This window comes from Anabrus simplex, chromosome 7 (genome assembly GCF_040414725.1).
Source record: "Anabrus simplex isolate iqAnaSimp1 chromosome 7, ASM4041472v1, whole genome shotgun sequence".
Lineage (NCBI taxonomy): Eukaryota > Metazoa > Arthropoda > Insecta > Orthoptera > Tettigoniidae > Anabrus > Anabrus simplex.
In genome coordinates this window covers 286,806,416-286,830,366 of record NC_090271.1, presented here as the reverse complement: position 1 = coordinate 286,830,366, position 23,951 = coordinate 286,806,416, and the positions used below count along the sequence as shown (strand labels likewise).

The 23,951-nt window shown below is 37.5% G+C and overlaps 1 protein-coding gene across 4 annotated transcripts in view; it reads left to right on the top strand.

The window, feature by feature from the left end:
• Positions 1–23,951, top strand: part of LOC136877569 (serine-rich adhesin for platelets) — a 467,126-nt gene that overhangs the window by 423,479 nt on the left and 19,696 nt on the right. For all 4 annotated transcript variants that reach the window (XM_067151717.2, XM_067151719.2, XM_067151715.2 and 1 more), the window contains 2 exons: positions 19,542–19,652; positions 20,201–20,326. In XM_067151717.2, coding sequence (XP_067007818.2) covers positions 19,542–19,652; positions 20,201–20,326 — 237 coding nt within the window. The remainder of the gene's footprint in view (positions 1–19,541; positions 19,653–20,200; positions 20,327–23,951) is intronic.

Here is a 23,951-nt window from a genome sequence, read left to right as displayed (position 1 = left end):
GTGGACTCATTGTTGCAATCGCTAGAACATAGGATAGTTCTAAATGTGTATGAGAATCTGTTTGCACATGGTGACAAAAGAGTTTGAGTGTGTTTTTATTATTAGCATGGTCAATAAGGAAAACTGATGCTAATAGAGTTACCTACCAATGAGAGGAAATACATGAGGAGGAGGAGGATTATGATGATAGAGAGAGGATGAAACCCAGTGTCAGTAAATAGTCAAATAACTCCTAAGTTGTCTGCTCAAGGCTTAATGCCTCCATCCAATGGATGAATCTAGGTCTTTGGCTCACAGTCTATTGATCAGAAATTGTATGCCACCCTCTCTTACCCTGCTGGCCAACATTCCGAGGGTGAAGCTTTCTTTCACCAACAGTACTAGAACTGGCTTAAACACAGTACCAGCCAAATACATATGACACCTTAATGATCATGGGCTCCAGGTGGTTATTGTTGTAACTCAGCTGACCAACATACCAACCGTGACTGTTGTTCAGTCAAGTTCTTTTTATTATTATTATTTTAATGTTTCATTATGGTGATATGATTAGAGGCTCCCATATATATCTTATTTTATGAGTTTTTTCCCACTTTGTGGATTTTTCGATTGTTTCTATGTTTGATCTTAATATGTTTTTGTTGTTCCTGAATGCTTTTGTTAAGTTGATTTTGATTTAGTACGTCCATTTGCTTGTGACACTAGCCTTGTTGTGTATTATATTGTTTATATTGGTTACTGTGGTTCGCTTTGATATAGATTATATTTAAAAATTGAAGTGGCTGGTTACTACTCGTATTGAATTTGCTTTTTTAAGGGTGTTTTGGTGTTGTATTTAAAAAATGATATTCGGTTTCTTTCTTCATATGACTTATCTTGCTCCATTGCTGCTATCAGAATGCTTTGAATGGAAAACAGACTTTCAGATTATGTGAAAAATCATATAAATAGATATATGTAGTTAGCAAGGCAGATCCAGAAGAGAGACCGATATTAACTAAAAATTACGCTAACAATTACCCACATAGAGGTTAATATGCAAACTGGTACAGCTACCATCACTATTGCTACTAATGCTACTGCCACGCAGTCGAATAGCTCCATTCATTTAATGAAACCATGGGAGGCTGGGATGCTTAAAGTAATAACTGACAAAACACCATAGCAAATAGACAATATTTTCTTGGAATTTTTTTTTTAAGAATGCACTACCCGGACCACAGCACCCAGCGATGGAATATTTTAACCTACATAAGAAAGGTATTGGTAATCGCTCAAAGTTCTAATACTGCACAAAGATCAAAAAGAAAGAAAGAGGAGAAAAGACAGCATAGTATGATTATTATAACAGGAAAAATGTAGTATGACATATCATGGAGTTGCATCCTAATTGCCTGGCACCTTTAAATGAAGTTTGAGGGGTATTTCTCAGAATTATTTGGTCCTGTTTAAGATATGACACCTCTAAACTCCTCTTTTCTGCCCAAATAAAATGTCAGTGAGAGTTTTAAAGCATTTGAAAAAAAAGTGAAATTCATCACATTGGTAGGGTCATTGATGATCTGTTTTGTAGTGGGGTTTTTGGTGCGTTTAAAAGGGGAAGAACCATTTTTATCTTCAAAAGTGGTGACCTACTCATTCTTAGAAATTGGTGAACTGTAACCATTTTTTAGTTTGTCGGCGGCAGCTGCTACTCATTTACGAGTATACAAATTCTCCTGCTTACAATCAACTAACACCCAGTGCTGTTTGTGCTTGTACTTTTCCTCCCATGTAGTATGAATTATAATCGTGTCCAAGTAGATTTTTATTCATATATTGCTCCCGTAATAAGGTCAACTGAAGCATAAGAAACACCTCAACCCTCTGCGGTGGGTGACACACATGTAGAATACACCCACGGTATCCCCTGCCTGTTGTAAGAGGCGACTAAAAGGGGCCCAAGGGGCTCTCAACTTGGGAGCGTGGGTTGGCGACCACGGGGCCTTTAGCTGAGTCTTGGCATTGCTTCCACTTACTTGTGCCAGGTTCCTCACTTTCGTCTATCCTGTCCGACCTCCCTTTGTCAACTCTTGTTCTTTTCCAACCCGACAGTATTAGAGCATTCGAGGCCTAGGGAGTCTTTCGTTTTCACGCCCTTCGTGGCCCTTGCCTTTCTTTGTCCGTTACTTCATTTTTCGAAGTGACGGATCCCTTCTTTCTTCTTTTTTTTTCTCTCTCTCTCTCTACCCCCTGTGGGTGGGGGACGCAGACGAAAAATACACCCTGCCTGTCATGAGAGGTGACTAAAAGGGGCAACCAACGGATGATTGTCTTAGAACCATGAAACTACTTTTGATAAGTACCATCATGCGGGGAACACCATGGGTCGCCTTTACTTGCAAGTTATGCCACTACATTAGATACACAATAGGTTTGTGATTCGTAGCAGCAGTGCGTGTGGACTGTGGGTTTCCAGTACCCGTGAGTCGTACCCACGTGAGCAGCAGCACGGATCTGGGTGTACCCTGTGAGTTGTACCACTATATGAGTGACACCGTGGATCTGCATTGCCTGTGATGGGTAGCCACTACGTGAGGAACACCACGGGAATACCAGCGCCTGTGATTAGTACACCTAGGTTAGGAACCTCATTGGTTTGCATTGGCTGTAAGTGGCGCCATTGTGTGAGAAACACCATAGATCTGCGTTACCTGAATGAGGTACAATACTTCTGAGTAATACCATAATGTTTGGAACACCATGAGTTTACGCTACCTTTGATTAGTACCGCAACTTGAGAAATACCATGGTTCTCCTTTACTAGCGATAAGTGCCATTATGCAGGATCGTTGACATAGATATTGGCCCATTTAGACAAGCATCATCGATTCAGGATTGGGCTTTGGAAGCAGTCCCTTTGTCAGTAATATTGTTTCTGGGAATGTGAGGCATTGCGCGTCTTATCCACTGATTGTTTTAGATTCATATACATCAGTTCATTCCTCATCATCACGTTTTGAATTCTGGTCAGTGGATGAATTTTTTATTATTTTTAAATTGTAATCACATTTCGTCTCATTTCGTACCGTAGGGGCCGATGACCCAGATGTTAGGCCCCTCCAAACAACGAGCATCATCATCAGAAACACCTCAGGAGTGTTCAGTAAGGATTTGGCCATAATATCTTGATCAAGCAATATATCAGGTAAAATATTTCAAGGGAAAATGACGTAGGTTTTGGCAATCAAAAAAATAATAATAATAACACTGCATTTCAAATTTTAAACACAGCATGATTTATTATTAAATAAAAATGAGAATTTGTGATCCTGACTAGCTATGATTATGAAATATGATCGTTACTGTGCTACTTAAATGATCTGTATGTCACATAAAAATGAACAAACAATATGATGTAGTACATTAGAATTCCGCTTTATCCACTCTAATGACATCATGAATACAATAAAATTTTCTTTCTTGCAGTTTTGATTTTAACAATTTAATTTTGCTTTAAGTATAAAAAAAGATCTGGGCTATTTATCCAACAAATCTGAAAAATATTGAAAAAATCGATGATAAAATATTACCATATGGAAGCCCAATTACAAAAACTATTAACAAGAATTAAATTTCCACCATAAAATAGGCTTAATAACCAAATTGTAACAATGTATCCTCATGCCATACGAAATATATATATATAGGCTTAAAATCATGCGCAAAAGACGATAAGAACACTACATTGAAAATTCTGAACATTTATAAATTTTAAGAACATAATTTGTGCTACTATTAAATATTTAAACTGAATCGACACGTGAACTACGTAACTATTCATGACTATTCCTAACCTCTAGTCTTATCAAATCACTAACTGAAATTTTTAACTGTGAAGTGAAAATTAAGTGGTCTATCAGCAAAACTCAAATATCCTTAGCTCTCGTGCATATAAATGAAAGAAGTCCACAATGCTGGAGTATGAGAACAGCGTTGAGAACTCCACAATTGAAACATATGAAATAACCTTGGCAATCACTCTTGACAAAATTTAATTTTGCTTTAACTATGGAAACAAATCTGGGCTATTTGTCGAACAAATCTGAAAAATATTGAAAAATTGATGATAAAATATCATCAATAGAAAGCCTAATTACAAAGACTATTAACAAGAATTAATTAAATTTCCACCATAAAATACCATAGATACCTATTCTACAATAACTGTTTACAAAGAAATCTACAAATATTCACAGTCATGGTAACACGTAAATCTGATGGTCACCTCAAATATAATTCAGCGCCAGGTAACTTGGTGAAGAATGTCAGTTTAACACATTGTTTCAAATGTGAAGGTACAGTGACGGTAGGAATTGCTTTTCTGGATATTTTAACTTGTGAAATCACCTTACAAAGATTCGAGAACAATCTGGATGAATTTAATAAACTATAATTATGAAATACTAGTGTGTCATTTAATATTAATAAATCTCAAACCAGTGATATTGCACACGTAATAACTCATATTCACAACATATGTTTCAACACACTGGCTTAATAAATCTTGAAGACACTCTGATATTACCACATAAATTCACACTGGGAAGATGCAACTGTCTTACTCAAATACTCGTCAAATGCCTCTTTGCTAATCCTACACCAATGGATAACACATTTCACATTGCGAAGACATTATTGAAATATCACACCAGCTATGACTCCAATAATTACATGTCAGCTGAAAGTCTATCACAAATATTCGTGATCCTACCAGGATGTCACGAAACACGTGGTTTGAAAATTCACAAGGTATAATTCACACACATATCCCCAATTTGACTTACTTTCAAACTGAAGATTCAACCTGTCGCAAAATATCACCATAATAAATGAGAAATTATCATATTTGAATCCGTCAGACATTAACATTAATTCACTGAGATGAAATTAACACTACATGCATATCTCACGTCGTTCCATCTTAAGCGATGGGTCGGCAAACGAGGCTTCTCCACCAGTTCCGGTCTCTAAACTTCTTTCTTTCTTTCTTCGATGCTTTCCAAAGTATGTCCTCGCTGTTCAATGTCAATCTTCACCATGTCCTTGTACCTGAGTCTTGGTCGCCCTCTGGGTGGCTCTGTTTCTAGAAAATAGAACTCGGAGAGTTAGGGTAGGTGCAGCTTTATTTGTCCCTGTAATAATTAAGAGGGGAATTTCTCAAGGCAGTATTATTGGACCTTTATATTTTCAATGATATGTGTAAAGAAGTGGAATCAGAGATGAGGCTTTTTACAGGTGATGTTATTCTGTACAGAAAAATAAGTTACAAGATTGTGAGTAACTGCAAAGTGACCTCGATAATGTTGTGAGATGGACAGTAGGCAATGGTATGATGATAAATGGGGATAAAAGTCAGGTTGTGAGTTTCACAAATAGGAAAAGTCCTCTCAGTTTTAATTACTGTGTTGATGGGATGAAAGTTCCCTTTGGGGATCATTGTAAATACCTAGGTATTAATATAAGGAAAGATCTTCATTGGGGTAATCATATAAATATGATTGGAAATAAAGGGTACAGATCTCTGCACATGGTTATGAGGGTATGTAGGGGTTGTAGTAAGGATGTAAAGGAGAGAACATATTTGTCTCTGGTGAGACCCCAACTACAGTATGGTTCCAGTGTATGGGACCCTCACCAGGATTATTTGATTCAGGAACTGGAAAAAATCCAAAGAAAAGCAGCTCGATTTGTTCTGGGCGATTTCCGACAAAAGAAGTAGCGTTAAAAAAATGTTGCAAAGTTTGGGCTGGGAAGACTTGGGAGAAAGGAGGCGAGCTGCTCGACTAAGTGGTATGTGTGGTTATAGTGATTGATGTCACCGAAGCGACAGTTTTATACGAGAACAAGGCACCGGACTCCCCTGGAGAGTCGGAAGTCGCCTTCAGAGTGGGTTCGATTTTTCCTCCTAATGAGACTGCATTGATGCGCTGGATATTTGAGGTTAGCTTTTGCTTGTATAATAGTTTGTGTGGTATAGTGGTATGTTCTGAGCTGTCAGTGGAGAGATGGCGTGGGAGGACATCGGTAGACGAATAAGTTTTGGTGGTGTCTTTAAAAGTAGGAAAGATCACAATATGAAGATAAAGTTGGAATTCAAGAGGACATATTGGGGCAAATATTTTGTTTATAGGAAGGGGAGTTAGGGATTGGAATAACTTACCAAGGGAGATGTTCAATAAATTTCCAATTTCTTTGCAGTCATTTAAGAAAAGTCTAGGAAAACAACAGATAGCGAATCTGCCACCAGGGCGACTGCCCTAAATGCAGATCAGTAGTGATTGATTGATTGATTGATTGATTGATTGATTGATTGATTGATTGATTGATTGATTGATTGATTGATTGATTGATTGATTGATTGTCTAAGTTTTACATCATACATTTGTTTTGGTAATCTGTTATCTCCCATGCGTTGCATATGTCCGTACCATCTCAGTCGCTGCGCTGTTATTCTGTCCTGCAGTCTTACAACTTGAGCCTGCTTGCGGATTTCCTCATTACGGACTCTCTCCCTCCGTGTTTTACCGATCATGCTACGGAAAAATCTCATTTCTGCTGCCTGGATTCTACTAACATCTTTATTTCTCATGGTCCATGTTTAACAACCATAGGTCAGGATTGGTACGTAATAGGTTTCATATATGACTCTTACATTTTGTTGGTATTTTCTTGTTCCATATTATGTCTTTAACTATTTTGTAGAAGTTGCTACCTGTCTGAATTCTGTGGGAAATTTCCTTGTCTATAGAACCAGTATCAGAGATTACACTTCCAAGATATTTGAATTGATGGTTCATCTGTAGCTGTTTCCCCTCCATTTCAATGTGTCCCACTGGTTGTCCGTTTCATGACCATAACCTCACTTTTCTCTTGGCTGAAGATGAGTCCATATTCTTTAGCAGCTACTGTCCAGGAGTTTATTTGTTCTTGAAAGTCTTCTTTAGAGTCTCCCCACAAGCATATATCATCAGCAAACAAAATAACTTCCATTTTCTTAACTCCAAAGGTTTGGTGAACTTGTGTCTGAATCTCGTTCAGCACAGTGATGAAAAGAAGAGGAGACAAAACACCACCCTGTCTTAACCCAGATTTTATATCAAATGTTTCAGTCATACTTACAGGTGTTTTGACTTTACTGCGGCTATCTTCATACAAATTCTTGACCCTGTGTATCACCTGTGTAATACTATCACTCGAAAATCTCAAAGTTCCTAAATATTACAAGTGATTATTTTCATTTTGACCATATTGAAAATCAATTATTAAATGTTGAACTTGAAACCACCTATTCAATACTGGTTAAGTCTTTATGACTATAACAATGTCATTACATTAACTTTGAGTATGGTACATGTTTCGCCTGGCATAGCAGGCATCATCAGCCATTAATTCTATCTCCAACTCAGAGCTCTGAGTGGGTGCTATTTTAGGATTAATCATAGTCAATATTATTTATATAACATTGCAAAGGAGTGATTAAGCCGTCCATGTTTTAAAGTTCTAAAGTGACATTCTATTCATGTTCACATTTAATAGAATATATTGACTGTTAACTTTCATAATGTCGGTAATGAGAACGGCTTGCTGCAAGTGGAATTAAATCATCTGTACATTTTTACAACTTATTGGAGATTAACATTAGCATATGACGTCTGTTGGTTATAAAGTAATATGTAACCATTATTATGCCCGATATGATTGTCCACAAGTCGACCCTGCCGTCTGAAAATTTTGAGAATGTCTCCATTCTGAAGTCGAAGCAAGTCTCCCAGTGAATGTTTCCAGAGTAAATAAACAAGTGAAGGCTAGATGATAATGACACTGTGCACACAGCCTGTCAAGGTACCATTCATACCACCAGAAATAATTGTTCAGTTGACATAATTAATACTACCGTATTTTCACATAACAGTAATGAATGCCTTCGAATATCGTCGATAAAATACACCACAACTTTCCAATTGGTTGCCTGTTATCGAAACATCCTCTTGCATAATTAGCATGGTGTTTATTAAGTATGAAGTTCACACAATTAGTTCAATATAGGTGGCATTGAAATATCACTTCCAGTGTTCTCCTAAATTAAAATGCACATTTCCTCTACTGTATAAGCAAAATATAGTTGTTCTGAATGTTGGTTTTTTTTTTGTCATTGATATCACTGGTATGAGTTCCAAAGTCTCCTAACGTGTCTAAAAATATTCACACAAAAAATACATACTGGCTCGCCAAGTAAAATCAACATATGTGCGCACAAAGCCAATTAAAGTAGAGATATTTTACTACACTCAAAATATTCAAAGCATTTCATTCGCACAGAAGAAAACTGTCACAGTATAGAAATAATTGATATTTTCCAATAGTAACTTTATATTTGTGGATGCTTCTGTAAAATTCAGGATTCTGTAGTCTCACACAGTACATGTTGTGATGTTCTTATGAAAATACATATGTTAAGCCCATGCAAAAATAAAACATTCTTCATCCTGAAAATAAAAAGCTACATACTAATATTTTTGAACAGCGGTTACCGACATGAAGTTAGGTGCATCACACCAGAGTTTTGTTATCTGTTATGCATAAAATGGCAGTGGGACTTTCTTAACTTGCCTGCTTCCTTCTTGAGACTAGCTGGGAGAAAATTAATATTCTGTTTGACTCCGCCCTCTCCTGAGTAACGTTATGCATGACAGTACTTCGTATATTTCGTGTGCAGACTATATATTGACTTGGATTCTTGTAAGCTTTCAAAGGGTCAAGACTGTTTTTGAGCCTTGTATGAGCTTAGTTGGAGTTACTTTTTCAGTGCTCCTTCATATGTGCACTATGCTGTTTCTTCTGTTCATCCATCCGGGCTCTTCCCGTCTTTGCACTGCAGTTCTTTCAACTTGAAACCCTTCCAAATTTTGAATCATGATCTGAAATATTTTCCTGTCTCACATCTGAACTTCCTGGATGTTGGACTTCTAGATCTTTACGAACATCCTTTATCGATACAGTCATCATCATCGTCGTCTTGTTCCACAGGTAGTCAAATAACTTTCTGGCTAGTCTGGTTTCCCATTTTGTACAAATGTCCGAGTAATGACAACCTCCTCTTTTTCATGGTCTCTGAAATTTTTTCCACATTTTTGGTAGACTTCATTGCTGTTCTGAAGTTTCCAGCTGGTTTCAGTCTGGATTGGTTTTTTGCTTTACGTCGCACCGACACAGATAGGTCTTATGGCGACGATGGGACAGGGAAAGGCTTGGAGTGGGAAGGAAGCAGCCGTGGCCTTGATTAAGGTACAGCCCCAGCATTTGCCTGGTGTGAAAATGGGAAACCACGGAAAACCATCTTCAGGGCTGCCGACAGTGGGGTTCGAACCTACTATCTCCCGAATACTGGATACTGGCTGCACTTAAGCGACTGCAGCTATCAAGCTCAATATCTGGATTGGGCACAAGATTTTCTGTAGTATTCTTTTTTCTAGGATCTCCAGCTTCTCCAACTTGTAATTCATCGAGAATCATTCACTGGCATACAGGCATTCTGTTTTTAATACAGTGTTGTAATGCCTTATTTTGGCATTCCATGAGATGCATTTCTTGTTGTAGATTTTTTTAGTTAGTCTATATGCTCTCTCCATTTTTGAGATACGATCGTCTACAATAGCCTTTTCCGTTCTCTTGTATGATTTCACCGAGGTATTTGAACTTTTAATCCCATGACTTCGTCCAATCTCTGTTTCAAGGAATTGTGGCCCATGTTTGTCATTCATCATGAACTTGTCTTCCCTTTCGAGATCGTAACTTCTGTCCTGCTAGCGATCTTTTCTAAGAGGTTGATCTGTATGGCCGCTTCCTCTAGGTTTTCTGAAAGTATTGCATTATCATCAGCGAAAGCCAGGCAGTTGACTTTAATTCCTCCTGATTTTCTTCCTAAGCAGTTAGGGTGAGCTTGCATCCGGGAGATAGTGGGTTGCAAAACATACATCTTGAATTGTAACGTACACATGGTATGCAATACCATTGATATGTTTTTAGGCAATCGCCTTTATGTGTATAATTTTTTATTATAAAGTCTTATGTCAACCAATCGAGTTGTATGTACTCAACCCTAATGATGATTGTTATCAGATTCCCTTTGATTTGATATTCAAGAAGAACTGGTGGAATTTTAGCTAACATATACCTCGACTATTTGGAACACACTCAGATAGTAGGCCACATTAAAGGACTTGATCTCTGGCTTCGATATGTTGATGATACCTATGCCATAATTAATAAGGAAATCAATGACAGTCACAGTATCCTAAATACTTTGAATAATTTAGACCCAAACATAAAATTTACAGCTGAAGAAGAAGAGAAAGGCATACTCAATTTTCTAGATATCCAAACAATTCGGAAAGACAACCATTTCCAATTTAAAATATACAGGAAACCCACTTTTACTCCGACCACAATCAGAAATGATTATTTACATCCCATCTCACAAATGAAATCTGCTTATTATAGTTTCGTCAACAGAGCATTTGAAATTCCGCTAACAGAAACAGACAGAAAGAAGGAACTATCTTTCATTCGTCAACAAGCTCTACATAACGGTTTCAGTTTGAAATTCATCAATAAAATAACTACTAAATGCAAATACCAACAACAAATTAAACTTAAACAGCATTCAGAAAAAGAAAAAAGATATGTCAAATTCACCTTTAATAACCCGAAGATTTATGAAATCACCAACTTATTCAAGAAACACAACACCAAAGTAGCCTTCTCAACAAACAACAACACGAAACATAGGTTCTTTAGTCACAATAAAGCTAATAAACTTAAAGATGATGAATTCCAGGAATCTGGTATTTATAAGCTAACTTGTACTCAGTGTAAAAAAAACTTATGTGGGACAATCTGGAAGGAACTTCTTAATTAGATATCAAGAACACGTCAGTGCTGAAAAATACAAAAGATTCTCTGCCATGGAATCCCATATGAAAGAGTCCAACCACAAATTCACCAATATCAGACAGGACCTTCAAATTATCTGTATGATAAATAAAGGAAATCTAATGAACAACCTAGAAAACATCCACATCGTTCTTGATAAATTAGAAAACGGTGAAGAAAATATTAACGAAAACGAGCAAAAAAAAAATCTTATACGAGAATATTAGTAAATACTTGGAATGGCTAAACATGAAACAGACTAGATGAACAAGGGATATAATGAAACACGACATCGCAGAAGCACAGCCCAATCTCCCTCCTCCCTCACATGTTATTTTAGATGACGACAAAACTCTACTTCCCTTCTCTCCAGAGCTTTGCATGAACTGTCAGACTGTGTCACATCGTTACTTCACCAGGTTATGCTCAAAGACAGACCCTCTAGACAGCGCAGAATAAACCTCTTTTCCAAACAAGAACAAGAGGCAAGATGTCCTGTTCTGATGACCTCCATTTTTTAACAAAGGAGTCTCCAAAGAACTTTTATTTGTGCTTATTGTCCTAATGTTTCTTCTTCTCAATTTTTTCTTTATACAGCTGAAGAGGACCACTAAGTGGTCGAAACATGTCCTGTAAGTGTTAATTTATATTCAATTTTGCCTGAGGCAATAATAAAGTATCGATTAGGTGGTTATTTATATTTACTTCTTGACGAAACGAAGACGAAACCAGTCTTCACCCAGTAAATTTAATATATTTTATAATGTGTTGAATGGTGGAACATCCCTCAAACTCTATTATATTAGTTATACGTCAACACGGAAATGAAAATCATAACCTACAATAGCCCTGGTTTTCCGTGGATTCCCATTTTCACACCAGGCAAATGCTGGGCTGTACCTTAATTAAGGCCATGGCCGCTTCCTTCCAACTGCTACGCCTTTCCTCTCCCATCGGACCTATCTGTGTCGGTGCGATGTAAAGCCACTTGCAAAAATCAAGAAAAAGATTTTCAAATTCGGAATTCTAAATTCTCACAATCTTCTCCAGGACACAAATAACAGACAATTCTCCCATGAATTTCACCTTAGAAGTTGTGCCTGTTAAGGTTTCTGTGATAATTTTATTTATTTGTTTTTCAATTTATAATTGTAACATTTCTCTGTAGCATTTTATGTTATTGCTTCTGACTCGAGTAAATAACTCTCAGATTGATCGTCAAAAATATACAATAAAGATCAGCGGAATATTGTGAACCAAGCCTATTGTTGGATCTTTTGTGCATCACAGCTCCTGTTTCCCATCATACCATTTGTAGGCTCTTTATTTCATTTTCCAATTCTTTTGTTATATAGTTGTTCTCTTCCCACTCCATCTTTCTGATTTATTTGCTTGAATGGGCTAGTATTACTGAGCGAGTTGGCTATGCAATTTAGGTCATGTAGCTCTCAGCTTACATTCGGGAGATAGTGGGTTTGAACCCCATTGTCGGTAGCCCTGAGAATGGTTTTCTGTGGTTTTCAATTTACACACCAGGCAAACGCTGGGACCGTAACTTAATTAAAGCCATCATCACTTCCGTCCCAGTCTTAGCCCTTTCCTATCCCACATTGCTAGCAGACGTATCTGTGTCCATGTGACATACAGCAAATAACCTCTCTGCTAAGGAAAAAATGGTTTTAGTCAGAAATTGCTTCACAAACTACTATTCTTTTTTTTAAAAGGTAGTGTACAGCATGCTTTCTTTTGGTGAGTGAGGGCAATAGTTAATTTTAGTATTCTTATAGGAGTCATTTGCTCTAATGGAACAATGTTGAGGTCTTTGTGAAACTTCAAGAATTGGAGTATGTCTCCTGCAGCATAAACCCCAAAAATTATCACATCTCTGCATAATAATAGTCATAATTTTCATCTGCTTAATTAGATTCCAGTCATGTGCTAGGTTTGAGGAATAAGCCTTCAGTTGTGTGGATGTATAAGAAAGTGCAGGCTGAAAGGACCTATCACACACTCATGTGTGATACAATGATAATGAAATATTTCTGGAATTAAATTGACAGGGAGAAACTGAAGATCTTGGAGAAAACTTGTTCTGTAAATTCTTTACCTTGCACAAATTTCACATGCAGTCACCTGGATGTGAACCATGGTACAGTGGTAAAACAGAAACTTATAGCAATCTGAATCTTAATAGGGAATGATGATGTATTGTCTTGATGGGCCAAGTGTTTGTAGGGTAGTGAGTGACATTTAGAACACTGCACCTTTCACAGGAAACCTGGATCTGGTTTTCCAAGGTCTGCAAGGGCCAGAAATGACTGATTTTTAATTCTACTGAAGCTTGTCACAGCCATGTAGGTTAGAAATGGCCTAGGAAGTGTGCGATATTAGTGAGTGGATAGAGAAAAGAAGACAGGGAGGCAAATATGGTTTCAGGGTCATATCAGCATTGGATGACCCATCTCCAATTTGCTCAAGAACAGAACTGGGCGCGGGAGTAATGGAGTAGTTCCTCTTCATTGATGAATTGAAATAGTCTCAGATCTCCTGATGGAAGGGGGAGGATGTGGAGAAGGCTTGGGGAGAGTTATGTTGCCTGTATCTTCTCAACAAGAATGCTCTATGGAGGATGATTGCCATGGTATGGGGTGGGGAGGCATTAGGTTAGCTGAGCTGAACTGAACTGGATTTTTTTTTTTTTTCAAACGAGCACTGAATGCACATCGGTTCATTGACGAGGTTCTTCTTGAACATGTCATCCGTTTTGACTCTCACGTCATGGAAAACTTTGTTTTGATGTGTGTTAATGTGCGTCTTCGTGTTGCTCGATGTATGTCATTGTTCCTGCAGGACAGTGGAATCGTCACGTTCCATAGACCAGCTCATAGCCCTGACCTCTACACGGAACATGCTCAGATGCGCTCAAACCCTGTATGAACTTAGGGCAGTTCTTCATACCGAATGACATACAATCACTCAAAATGACATCAACACCATAAATGGCAGCATGCTGGATAGGTTGAAAGATGTTATTGATGCCATAGGCAGTAATACCCATTACTGAATGTTGCAGGTCATGTTCAGAAGATTCTGTGGCTAGTATTTTGACCGTAGGGGCCTGTAGGAGGGCTGTACGGATGATGAAATGGATTATTCCAACAGACCCACGAGCGCGACTTCCGTCCAATCTATTTTTGACATGGCTTTTGTTCATAAAATTATTTTATGGTTATGGAAACTTTTAATAAGAAATGCCTGAAAGTTCATGACAATCATTGCACTTAGAATGAAATCGTGATTTATCAAATATACATTTCTGGTGGCGGTGGGGGGGAAGTGCTGTACTTTTCTTTTCCTGGCAGTGTATTTTAATTGTCAGTAATATGTATAGTTTACATGACAATCAGCAAATTTTTAATCAATGTAATTTGATTTGCATATTTTTTAATATATTTATCTGTTTATCTGCTGCTCATTTAGTCTGAATAAATAGCATTCCTCTGTAGGAATGAAGATATAGATTCCTACCTTGCATTTCTGCCCATGTAAGAAGGTTTCTTAAATAGCATTGACGTATAGTAACTGAAAAATTAAAATTATACTTTACATCATATGTTCTTTCCATCTTAGATTTCTCTTCCCCTGTTTGGTCCTCATCTGCCATACCTAACATTCTGAAATTGAAAAATGTTTTTAGTTTCTTTATTTTGATTGTTAAAGCTAGTATCCTCTAAGGCACTTGACCAAGTTCGACATCTTAAACCGATTCAATATACGTGACCTGAGAAATCGTTTACAGTTCTCCGTCCTGTATTAGTGTGTTATCTACACAAGATAATGAACATACATACTGTTATGTGTTGGTGGGGTAAATAAATAAATAAATAAATGCAACTACTGGTAGCGCTAAACTTCTAAAATTTATTATCTAACTACTTAATCTTACAAACTAGCACACACAAGTGTGCCAGGACAACTTACACAACACAGTACAGATCACACAATTACACAGTTTACGTTCTCTCTCACTTCCCAGTGTTCATTCAAGAACACTCACAGTCTTATTCAGTCCCACAGTTACTGTCGCAGTCCTCAGTTCACAGCCTACACATGACAGTCTCAGTGCAGTATGACATGTATAGTCTGATCACTCCAGTATAACTTCGTCCACTGTTCCATGCCGATACCTAGCACACAACGTTTGCTACACAGCAGCTGGCCCAAGAGACTCAACTCACAACGACAAACACACACAACAACCCTCGGTTCTGCTGACAGGACATTCCACAAACTGCCTCACCAATTTCAACTGTAACCGTCCACAGCAGCACTGACTCACACTTAGATTGACTGCACTCAACTCACCGAATGAACTCAACTAGACCCCACCGGCAAGTCTCGCCTATCTTATACACCTGGGCAGCCCTTCAAGATACATCGGGTACTAGAAGCCTGTGGGAGCCTTTAGAGTTGGAAAGCTCTCCGTTCAACAGTTCATGTTGTTCCTGGTCATCACAAGCGGCTAAGACACACACTAGATGGAGACCTGCACATCCCACTACAAGCTGCTCCTTCCTGAGTTAACACCCACGACTCACGATAAAATGACCTGGAGGCCTTCCGCTTTTGCAATACAGGCATAAATATGTAAATTAAAAGTCCACCTTAGTCAATACACAAATATCATTAATTGTGTTTCTACACAAGATTTGTCTATTGACTAAGGTGGACTTTTAGTTTACATACTTCTGTAAAGTCAATACGGATCAATTATGAGATTCTTACATTGCACGCACATACATACATACATACATACATACATACATACATACATACATACAGCTTCATTACAAACTGTTATGCTTTTCAAGCGTTCAGTCTGTTAGCCTCTGTGAATTTACAAAATGCTGCTAAAACCCTCTATTTATTACTAGTTCTGTGGTCTCATTTAATTCTATACCTCTTATCTTTAAATCATTAGAAATTGAGTCTAACCATCTTCGCATCGTCTTGGCCTCCCTCTACTTCTCTTACCCTCCATGGCCTAGTCCATTATTCTCCTAGGTAACCCATCACCCTTCATTCGTCTTGCATGACCCCACCACTGAAGCTGGTTAATGTGTACAGTTTCATCAGTAGAGTTCCTTTCTAACTTAGCCTTTTATCTCCTCATTCCGAATAACCTCGTGCCATTGTTCCCACCTGTTTACACCAGCAATCGTTCTCGCTAGTTTCATATCTTATTAATAAGATATCCCGAGTCCACCCAGTTTTCACTCCTGTACAATAAAGTTGGTCTAAAAACAGACTAATGTAAAGATAGTTTCTTTCAGAATATTGATGATCACAACTGTGAGCTCACCACATTAGCTTTGTTCCAACTTGATTCAATTTCACTTACTATACCACCATCCTGGGAGAACACTTCTTAAATACAAAATTTAGTTCTTGTAAAGATGGAAATTTTTTTAACCAAAAAGTACCATAACACTGTTAAGGTGACAGTATGGGCTTAAATATTAAAATTATTTCTTGCAATCCTGGTAGAACACACATCCTAATCATTTGAAATTATCTACCTGTTCCAGTTTTGTATTCCCAACCTGACATTCAATTCATTTAATAATGAACGGCAATACTAAATGCAACATGTTGCTGACCTACTTCCCAACCCACGTTCCCTCCCGCCCAACACATAACTACTATTTTTCATCATGTATCTTGCCCTTACCTCAAATTGCAGAAGCACTCCATCTTTCCCCGGCTATCAGTGCTCAGTACCTCTCTTCCAAACATTGATATATATTTTTTCTTATACCAGGGTTTCCCAAACCTTTTGCCTCTGAGGCCCCCTGAGCATATTGCATGCATGCCCAAGGACCCCTTAGTCACAGAACATAATACTGCATTCAGTAAACAAAAAACAGAGTTTTGTAATGATACCATGTTTGATTTTATTCGTACGAAGGTTATGCCGAAAGTTTCTAGCAGCGCGTAAACCGTAATTCTGAGGACAATGGGGTTATTTTCATTTGAAAGAACAATGTTTTTCGACCTTGGAACATGCGCGCGCAATCCCTCCTAGTGGTAGTTCCTCCACAGCGAGGGAAGAAAGCACAGGCAGTGCTGAGTCAGACACGGTGCAAGATGGATCTGTCGCGCCGCAATTTTCAAGCAATGATTTTTTATGATTATAAAAAGAAATTAAGTGCTGATTCTTCTCTGCTGCGCGTTTTTGGTGAGTCTTCCCCTTCTACAGCAACAGTTGGAAATTGGTTTCGCGAGTTTTCAAGTGGGGTCGGCAATCAATCGAAGATGAACCTCATCCCGGTCGCCCAGCAACAGCTGTGACTCAAGAAAACATTGATGCTGTGAGGGAAATGATCAAAGCAAATCGACATCTTACGTTTTGTGACATTGAAGGGACCTTAAATATTGGGTCAAGAGCAGTGCAGACCATCGTTCACGATTATTTAGGCCTTACCAGGAGATGTGCCCGTTGGGTGCCACATTCCCTGACAGAAAGCTAAAAGGAGGAGAGAGTGGACTGGTGTCATTTCATGCTAAAAAAATTCAATGGAGGGCAGTCCGAAGACACCTACAATATCATCCCAGGTGATGAAACATGGGTCTACCATTATGACCCTGAAATGAAGATACAGTCTTCTGTGTGGTGCTTTCCAGGGGAGGAACCACCCACAAAAGTTCGAAGTCGGAGCTCCGGAAAGAAGATGGTGGGAACCTTTTTGTACGAAAATGGGGCATCTCATCTCTGTGACCTTGGACACACGTCGTACAGTCAATGCTGAATGGTATGTGAATGACTCTTCCCAAAGTCCTCGCCACTTGGAGGTCACAGCACCCAAAGTCCAAGAGTGGGCACCTTCTGCTGCATCACGACAATGCATCTGCACACAGGGCTGTCAGAACAATGGACTTTTTGGAAAAGGTAAAAGTGCGAGTGTTACCTCATCCCCCCTGTTCACCTGACCTGGCCCCATGTGACTTCTTTCTGTTCCCTAAGACCAAGGAAAAAGTACGTGGGCAGCGGTTTTCGTCAGATGAAGAGGCCATTGCAGCATACGAGAGTGCACTAAGTGACATCCTGAAAGAAGCTTGGACTGAAACGTTTTCTAAGTGGTTTCAGAGAATGGAAAAATGTATACATGCTAATGGAGAGTAATTTGAAAAGTTGTCATTGTTTCGCAAATAAAAATTTTTTCTCACACTCTGCTAAAAACTTTCGGCATACCCCTCGTATAATTTTGGACTAATATTTACTTTCTTTGAAAGTTTCATTGAACTTCATTTAGATAAAGATACTTTAGCCTACAATTGCACAGAAATTATAAAACGGTGTGACACTTGGCTAATAATTACAACAGTGTGGATCTGGAAACTTACTTGAAAGAATTCACTTGTTGTACTTGTTGGATCAAAAAAACCAAGCATTTTACAATCGCAGTCACTCGAACCGAAGATCAACTTCTACATTAGCTCTGCTTCAGTACTTCATTTTCATTTGTGTGAGAGAAGAAAAGGTCACACAGGTATGTTGTCATGAAAGACATTCAACGCATTATTTTCTTTCTAGAAATTGTAGAGTATAGGGGATGTCATGGAACTTCCTGGAGCTAAACATGCCACTCCATCTGACTCTCCACCCATATCATACTTCAATTTATTTTTCAGTTTCTGTTTGCCAAGATACTTCGGCTAGTTGATCTTCCTTAAGGACAGTTCATGTTCAGTTATTGTGTATGTACAATAAAATTTTGCTCTTTAAGTACCAGTACTTACATCTTACATTGTTATTCCGGACCCCTTGGATTATCGTCGCGCCCACCCAGGAGTCTGCAGACCACAGTTTGGGAATGGCTGCCCTATACCATATTCAAGCAAGAAGTTAGAGATTCATTTAGTTTTGACCCTACCTGACCTTGCTATAGCAGTTTCCTCCTTCCTACTTCCATACCTACTTTTCTTGAAATATGATTCTTGCCTGTCGTTTATCATTACTGTTGTTTCTTGTTGATATTGTGGTTATTTTTGTTTTAAGATTTTGTTTATTTCATTTCTGTATTGTTAGTAATTAAATATGTTATACTATCAGTGTAAAATGGCCTCCACAGGCGGTAGCTAATAAATGGCAGAAAATTAATAAATACAAATTTAAAAAGATAACGGTTGTGAGGTTCAGTCTTAAGTTTTTTTTAATTTTTATTTTTATTTTTATGGATTACCATTTTTATTTTATAATTGATGGCAATATACTGGAACTGTGAAATACAACAGCTCTGATAGTTTCATATAATTTTCAGAATGATGTTAAAAATTGACAAAAACACACACAGTCCTATACCTTTCTGGAGAATAGTGTTCTCATTAAACATTCAGTATGGTATCTTTATTTATGAAAAAATGTATGCATGAGTCTTTGCACTTAACCCTCACTAGCCTCAGAATTTCTTTTTCTTTTTTTCCTTCATATTTGCATTATATTTGTGTTTTATCCTAGATATTGAAACCATGATCTTTTAATATTGTTTCTTAATGTTCTTTTCAAGGGAATTCGATTGTTCCTGACACAGTTATCATAACGGATGCTCCAATGTCACCTAATCACAGGATCCAAGTCTGGGATTTCTCCAGTCTTAATATACCTGACATCAGCAATGGTACGTATTGTTTTATGTAATTTTGCATATATTAGATATGATAATTGAAAACTATAATCAGAATTTTATCATGTAATATATTTCATTTTCTTATCTTGGGCTGGCAGTGTGTAATTTGTGAAGGACATTTGCATGATATGTTGAAAATAAGTTCTGTTTCTCAAATAAATAAGTTCTTCACATGTGAACTGAGTTTCTTTATCTGCAGATAAGCTAAAAGTGCTTTAGTTGCACACTTAACAGTTTACATGGGCACGCAAATAGTCTCACAAGTCTCTTGTGTGGTACTTTATACACAATCACACAGTAGTCTTCTATCAATGTCCCAAGTCACTCCACTGCACTGTTCTTCCTCGCTGCTCAGCTAGACTATTCGTATCCACTGCCAGTTCAGTCACAACAGCATGCAGTACTCCACAATGCTGTCACTCACATAACTGAACCATATCGTTCTCAGACTGAGCTCAAACTGAAACGACAACGTGAGTTTTATCACTGATTCACATTGTTTGTGGTCTTTTAACATGTTTTCCTTTTTCTTTTTTCAGCGGAAAAGAATATGATTGTTCCAGAATGTAAAATTCATAATGATGCCAGTGTGGATGTATCCAGAGATGGGCGTCTGTTGGTAACACTCTTACCTTCAGGGCGACTCAGCATCACTACTAAACTAGGTATGAATTTTAGCAATATTTGTTGAAAATACATACTTTATGCTATTGCATTACATTTCATCATCATCATAAAATGGCAAAACCTTGTAGCTGCAGCCATGTCCGACTGTTCACTACCATCATCTTCTTATCGCTGTACGAATCTCAACTAAGTTCGTTGACAGTGTTCTTAATATAGGACTTCCTAAGTATGTGAACTTCGTTTTCTCATGAACAGAAGGGTGAAGTAGAAAACCTCAGAGACTAGAAAAATTCAGGAAAAAATCTAGGATCCAATTAGACAGAAGAGAATATAGGCTGCAGAGTAGACAGGAAACTGAACAGATATTTTCAAAAAATACGACATGAAACATCGAGTGAAGAGAATGCCAGACACCTGATTAACAGATCTTGGAGTGCTCTGAAATTATCAAGGACATTAAGTTGATCGCCAAAGTTAGAGAAAACTTGAAGAAGGATGCTGGCATAACAGACAGGGAAACATTCAGACACAAAGTACACCATTAGAAAGTAAGCCAAGGTATCAACAAATTGAAGACTGAAATAACTTGGTTTGAAAAAGGAAGAAAGCGCACAGTGAAAATACAACAGATGTGTGGTGTGGCACCTTAAAAAATCTTACATCAAGTGGATGCTTCATGTGGTCCATATGTTTATATATTTAATAATAATAATAATAATAATAATAATAATAAAAGCATTAGGAAGTGTTCCAAAGTCTCACAGCAATGAATCTGTGACAAAACTATTTGTTGCAAGCTGCTGACAACAACATTTTTTATATAGCAGCATGGAAATATGATCAACGAAGTGCATGTAGATGTAAAATCAAAGAGTTCCAAAATGTGAACAGTCTTTTTTAATAGATCAAAGGGGTGAAAGAATGATGATGATAGGAACAGTAGATGGAGAAGGAAATAAAAGAATGTTCTTATATTTAAAATAAAACATAGATTATCAGAAATTGAGAAAAAAATCAATATCTGTTACTTCTTACAAAAAGGTGAACATTGAGATAGATAACGATGAAGGTGAGAATGACAATGACAACAGGGACAACTTTCCTTAGATCCATTCTACAGAAAAGCTTGCTATGTCAAAATCAAAACAAATATGGCTACAGTAACAAATCTAGCTACTGTTTGTGACAGAACTGGCGTGTCTGAGAGATCAGCTGCTATTATTGCTTTTGCCGTACTTCAGGATGTCGGAGTAATTTCTCAGGAAGACCAATCACAAGTTGTAGATAGAAGTAAATGAAGGGAGGGGAAGAGGGTTTGAGATGACTTACAGGATGCTCAGCTGAGGAGTAGGCATTTATTTTGATAGAGTAAAAGGTAGAGCACTAAATCAAGTGAAGAAAGAAACTCATTTGCATTGAAAAATTCCAGTGGAAAAGCATATTGTACTAGAAGAACCTGGTTCTGTGTATGCGGGGCATATGACACCACTTAAATAATTCAGCTAAAGATATTATAAATAGAATAGTAGATTTCATTACAACTATTGAAGTAGATTTTTCTCAACTTATAGCTGTTGACTGTGAATGCACCGATGTCAATACAGGAATGAAAATAAGCATCATTTTAAAGTTGAAGCAACATGTAGGTTGGCCTCTGCATTTGTTTATATGCTTACTTCATACAAACAAATTGCCACTTTATCACATATTTCAAAAATTGGATGGTCCTACTTCAGGTTCAGGCAGTCTTTCTGGGGTTATCGGTGCATATCTAAAAGTGTAAACAACTTAATGTGACTAGTTTTAATAGAATTACTATCATACTTTCTGATTTGCAATTCAAAAAAACTTGAGCTCTGATCAAAAATACCTGTATGAAATATGCATGGTTGTTTCAAAAGGTTAAGTATCAGTAATTCTAACAATAGAGAACCAGGGAAAGTAGCACACTCTAGATGACTTACAACATCAAACCACATACTCAAATAGTATGTATCATCTACAAATCCATCAGAAAAACTTTTCATTTTGGTAGCATACGAGATGAAAGTTCATGCTCCAACATGGTTCAAAATTAAGGCAACTCCTTTTGTGAAATATGACCCAAAACACTTGTTAGAGATAATAAATAAGTCATCTTACCTTCCTGAAGAACCGAGGAAAATCATTGAAGAAGTGTGTGTCCAACCCTTGTCCTGTTTCTCTGTGGGGTCGGGTATGAAGTGAGATGAATCTTGTATTCAGTTTTTACAACCTTTCTGATGTCAACTTCGTCAGAGAAGTTAATCAGATGAAATGAATTAAAGGATATATGATAGTAGAAAAAAAAGTGACAGGTGACAGACAAGTGTAATTCTAGGTGGTAAATTCGCAACGATTAAATAGTGTCTGAGGTTTCACATAATCCATACAGTGAATGATATACAGTAGAGTCTCGTTAATCCGAACTAATTGGGACCGGAGTCTGTTCGGATTACGATTTTCGAATTAATCGGAAAATATTTTGTAATAATAATGTTATTGTTTTTACATCCCACTAACTACTTTTACGGTTTCCGGAGACGCCTATGTGCCGGGATCGAACCTGCCAAGTTGGGGTCAGAAGGCCAGCGCCTCAACCGTCTGAGGAAAATAGTTTCTACAATACAGTATAGTACGTACTGTAATTTGAAATGTCCATTCTTTAGCAGTTAGATTAATAAAATACTGTATAAAATTACAGTAGGGTAATTAAGAACCCGTAAAGGAGAAAACTACAATGAAAATTACATTAGCGAGTGTATGGAAGCTGACTGTCATCAATTACAGACAGATCAAGAAATTGTAGCTATGGTGGAGAAAAAATCTGGAGTTGATGAAGAACAGAGTGACAACGAAGACGACCACATTGAACAACTTGTGTCACATTCAGATGCCGCGGCCGCCTTAGAACATGCCGTACTCTACGTCGATCAACACTCCGCTGCTACGCCCACTGATGTGATGTTTATTGAGACGCTGGTTTAACACTGCATCTTCAAGTAAGTTCCAATCACTACGGCAAAAAAAAAAAAATTAACAGACTGTGTAAAGATAAACGACCAGTCATTAATGGTTTACGATGTGGAATTATGTTTACATTAAGTTATTCTAGTAAAATATGACTAATAAAATGCAAGTAAATATTCATTCTATGATATGTTCTTTCATTTCAATAATGAGAATTTTTTTTTTAAATTGAATATTTCAGTTCAGATTTAACTGGACTTTCAGACTATCGGGACTCTAGTGTATATCTAAAAAGTATCCCTTCTTAGCAGACTGTGTTGTCTATATTGTATAGCAAGAAAGGAGTGAATTGTGAAGGAAAATGTAATCATTACTTGCTACGCTGAGAGACGCCATTTTAGTCAGGGCAGTTTTTTTACTAGCAAATAACAGCTCATTACAGAATAACAGCTTAACTGATCAAGTTGATAGTTGGCAGTTGGTTGAGTGAGGTTGCAGCAAGTCGGTATATTTTCAAGCGCGTAATAACACTCCAGCTTTTCGAAAATCGAGGCGATATATACTTTTATTATAAGCAACCTCAGCCTTGGTTTTCAGAGCTAAAATACGTTCTCTTATATTTTGATTAGTGCTAGCTGTTTACACAATTCGCCCACACATAAGGGAAACTTATAG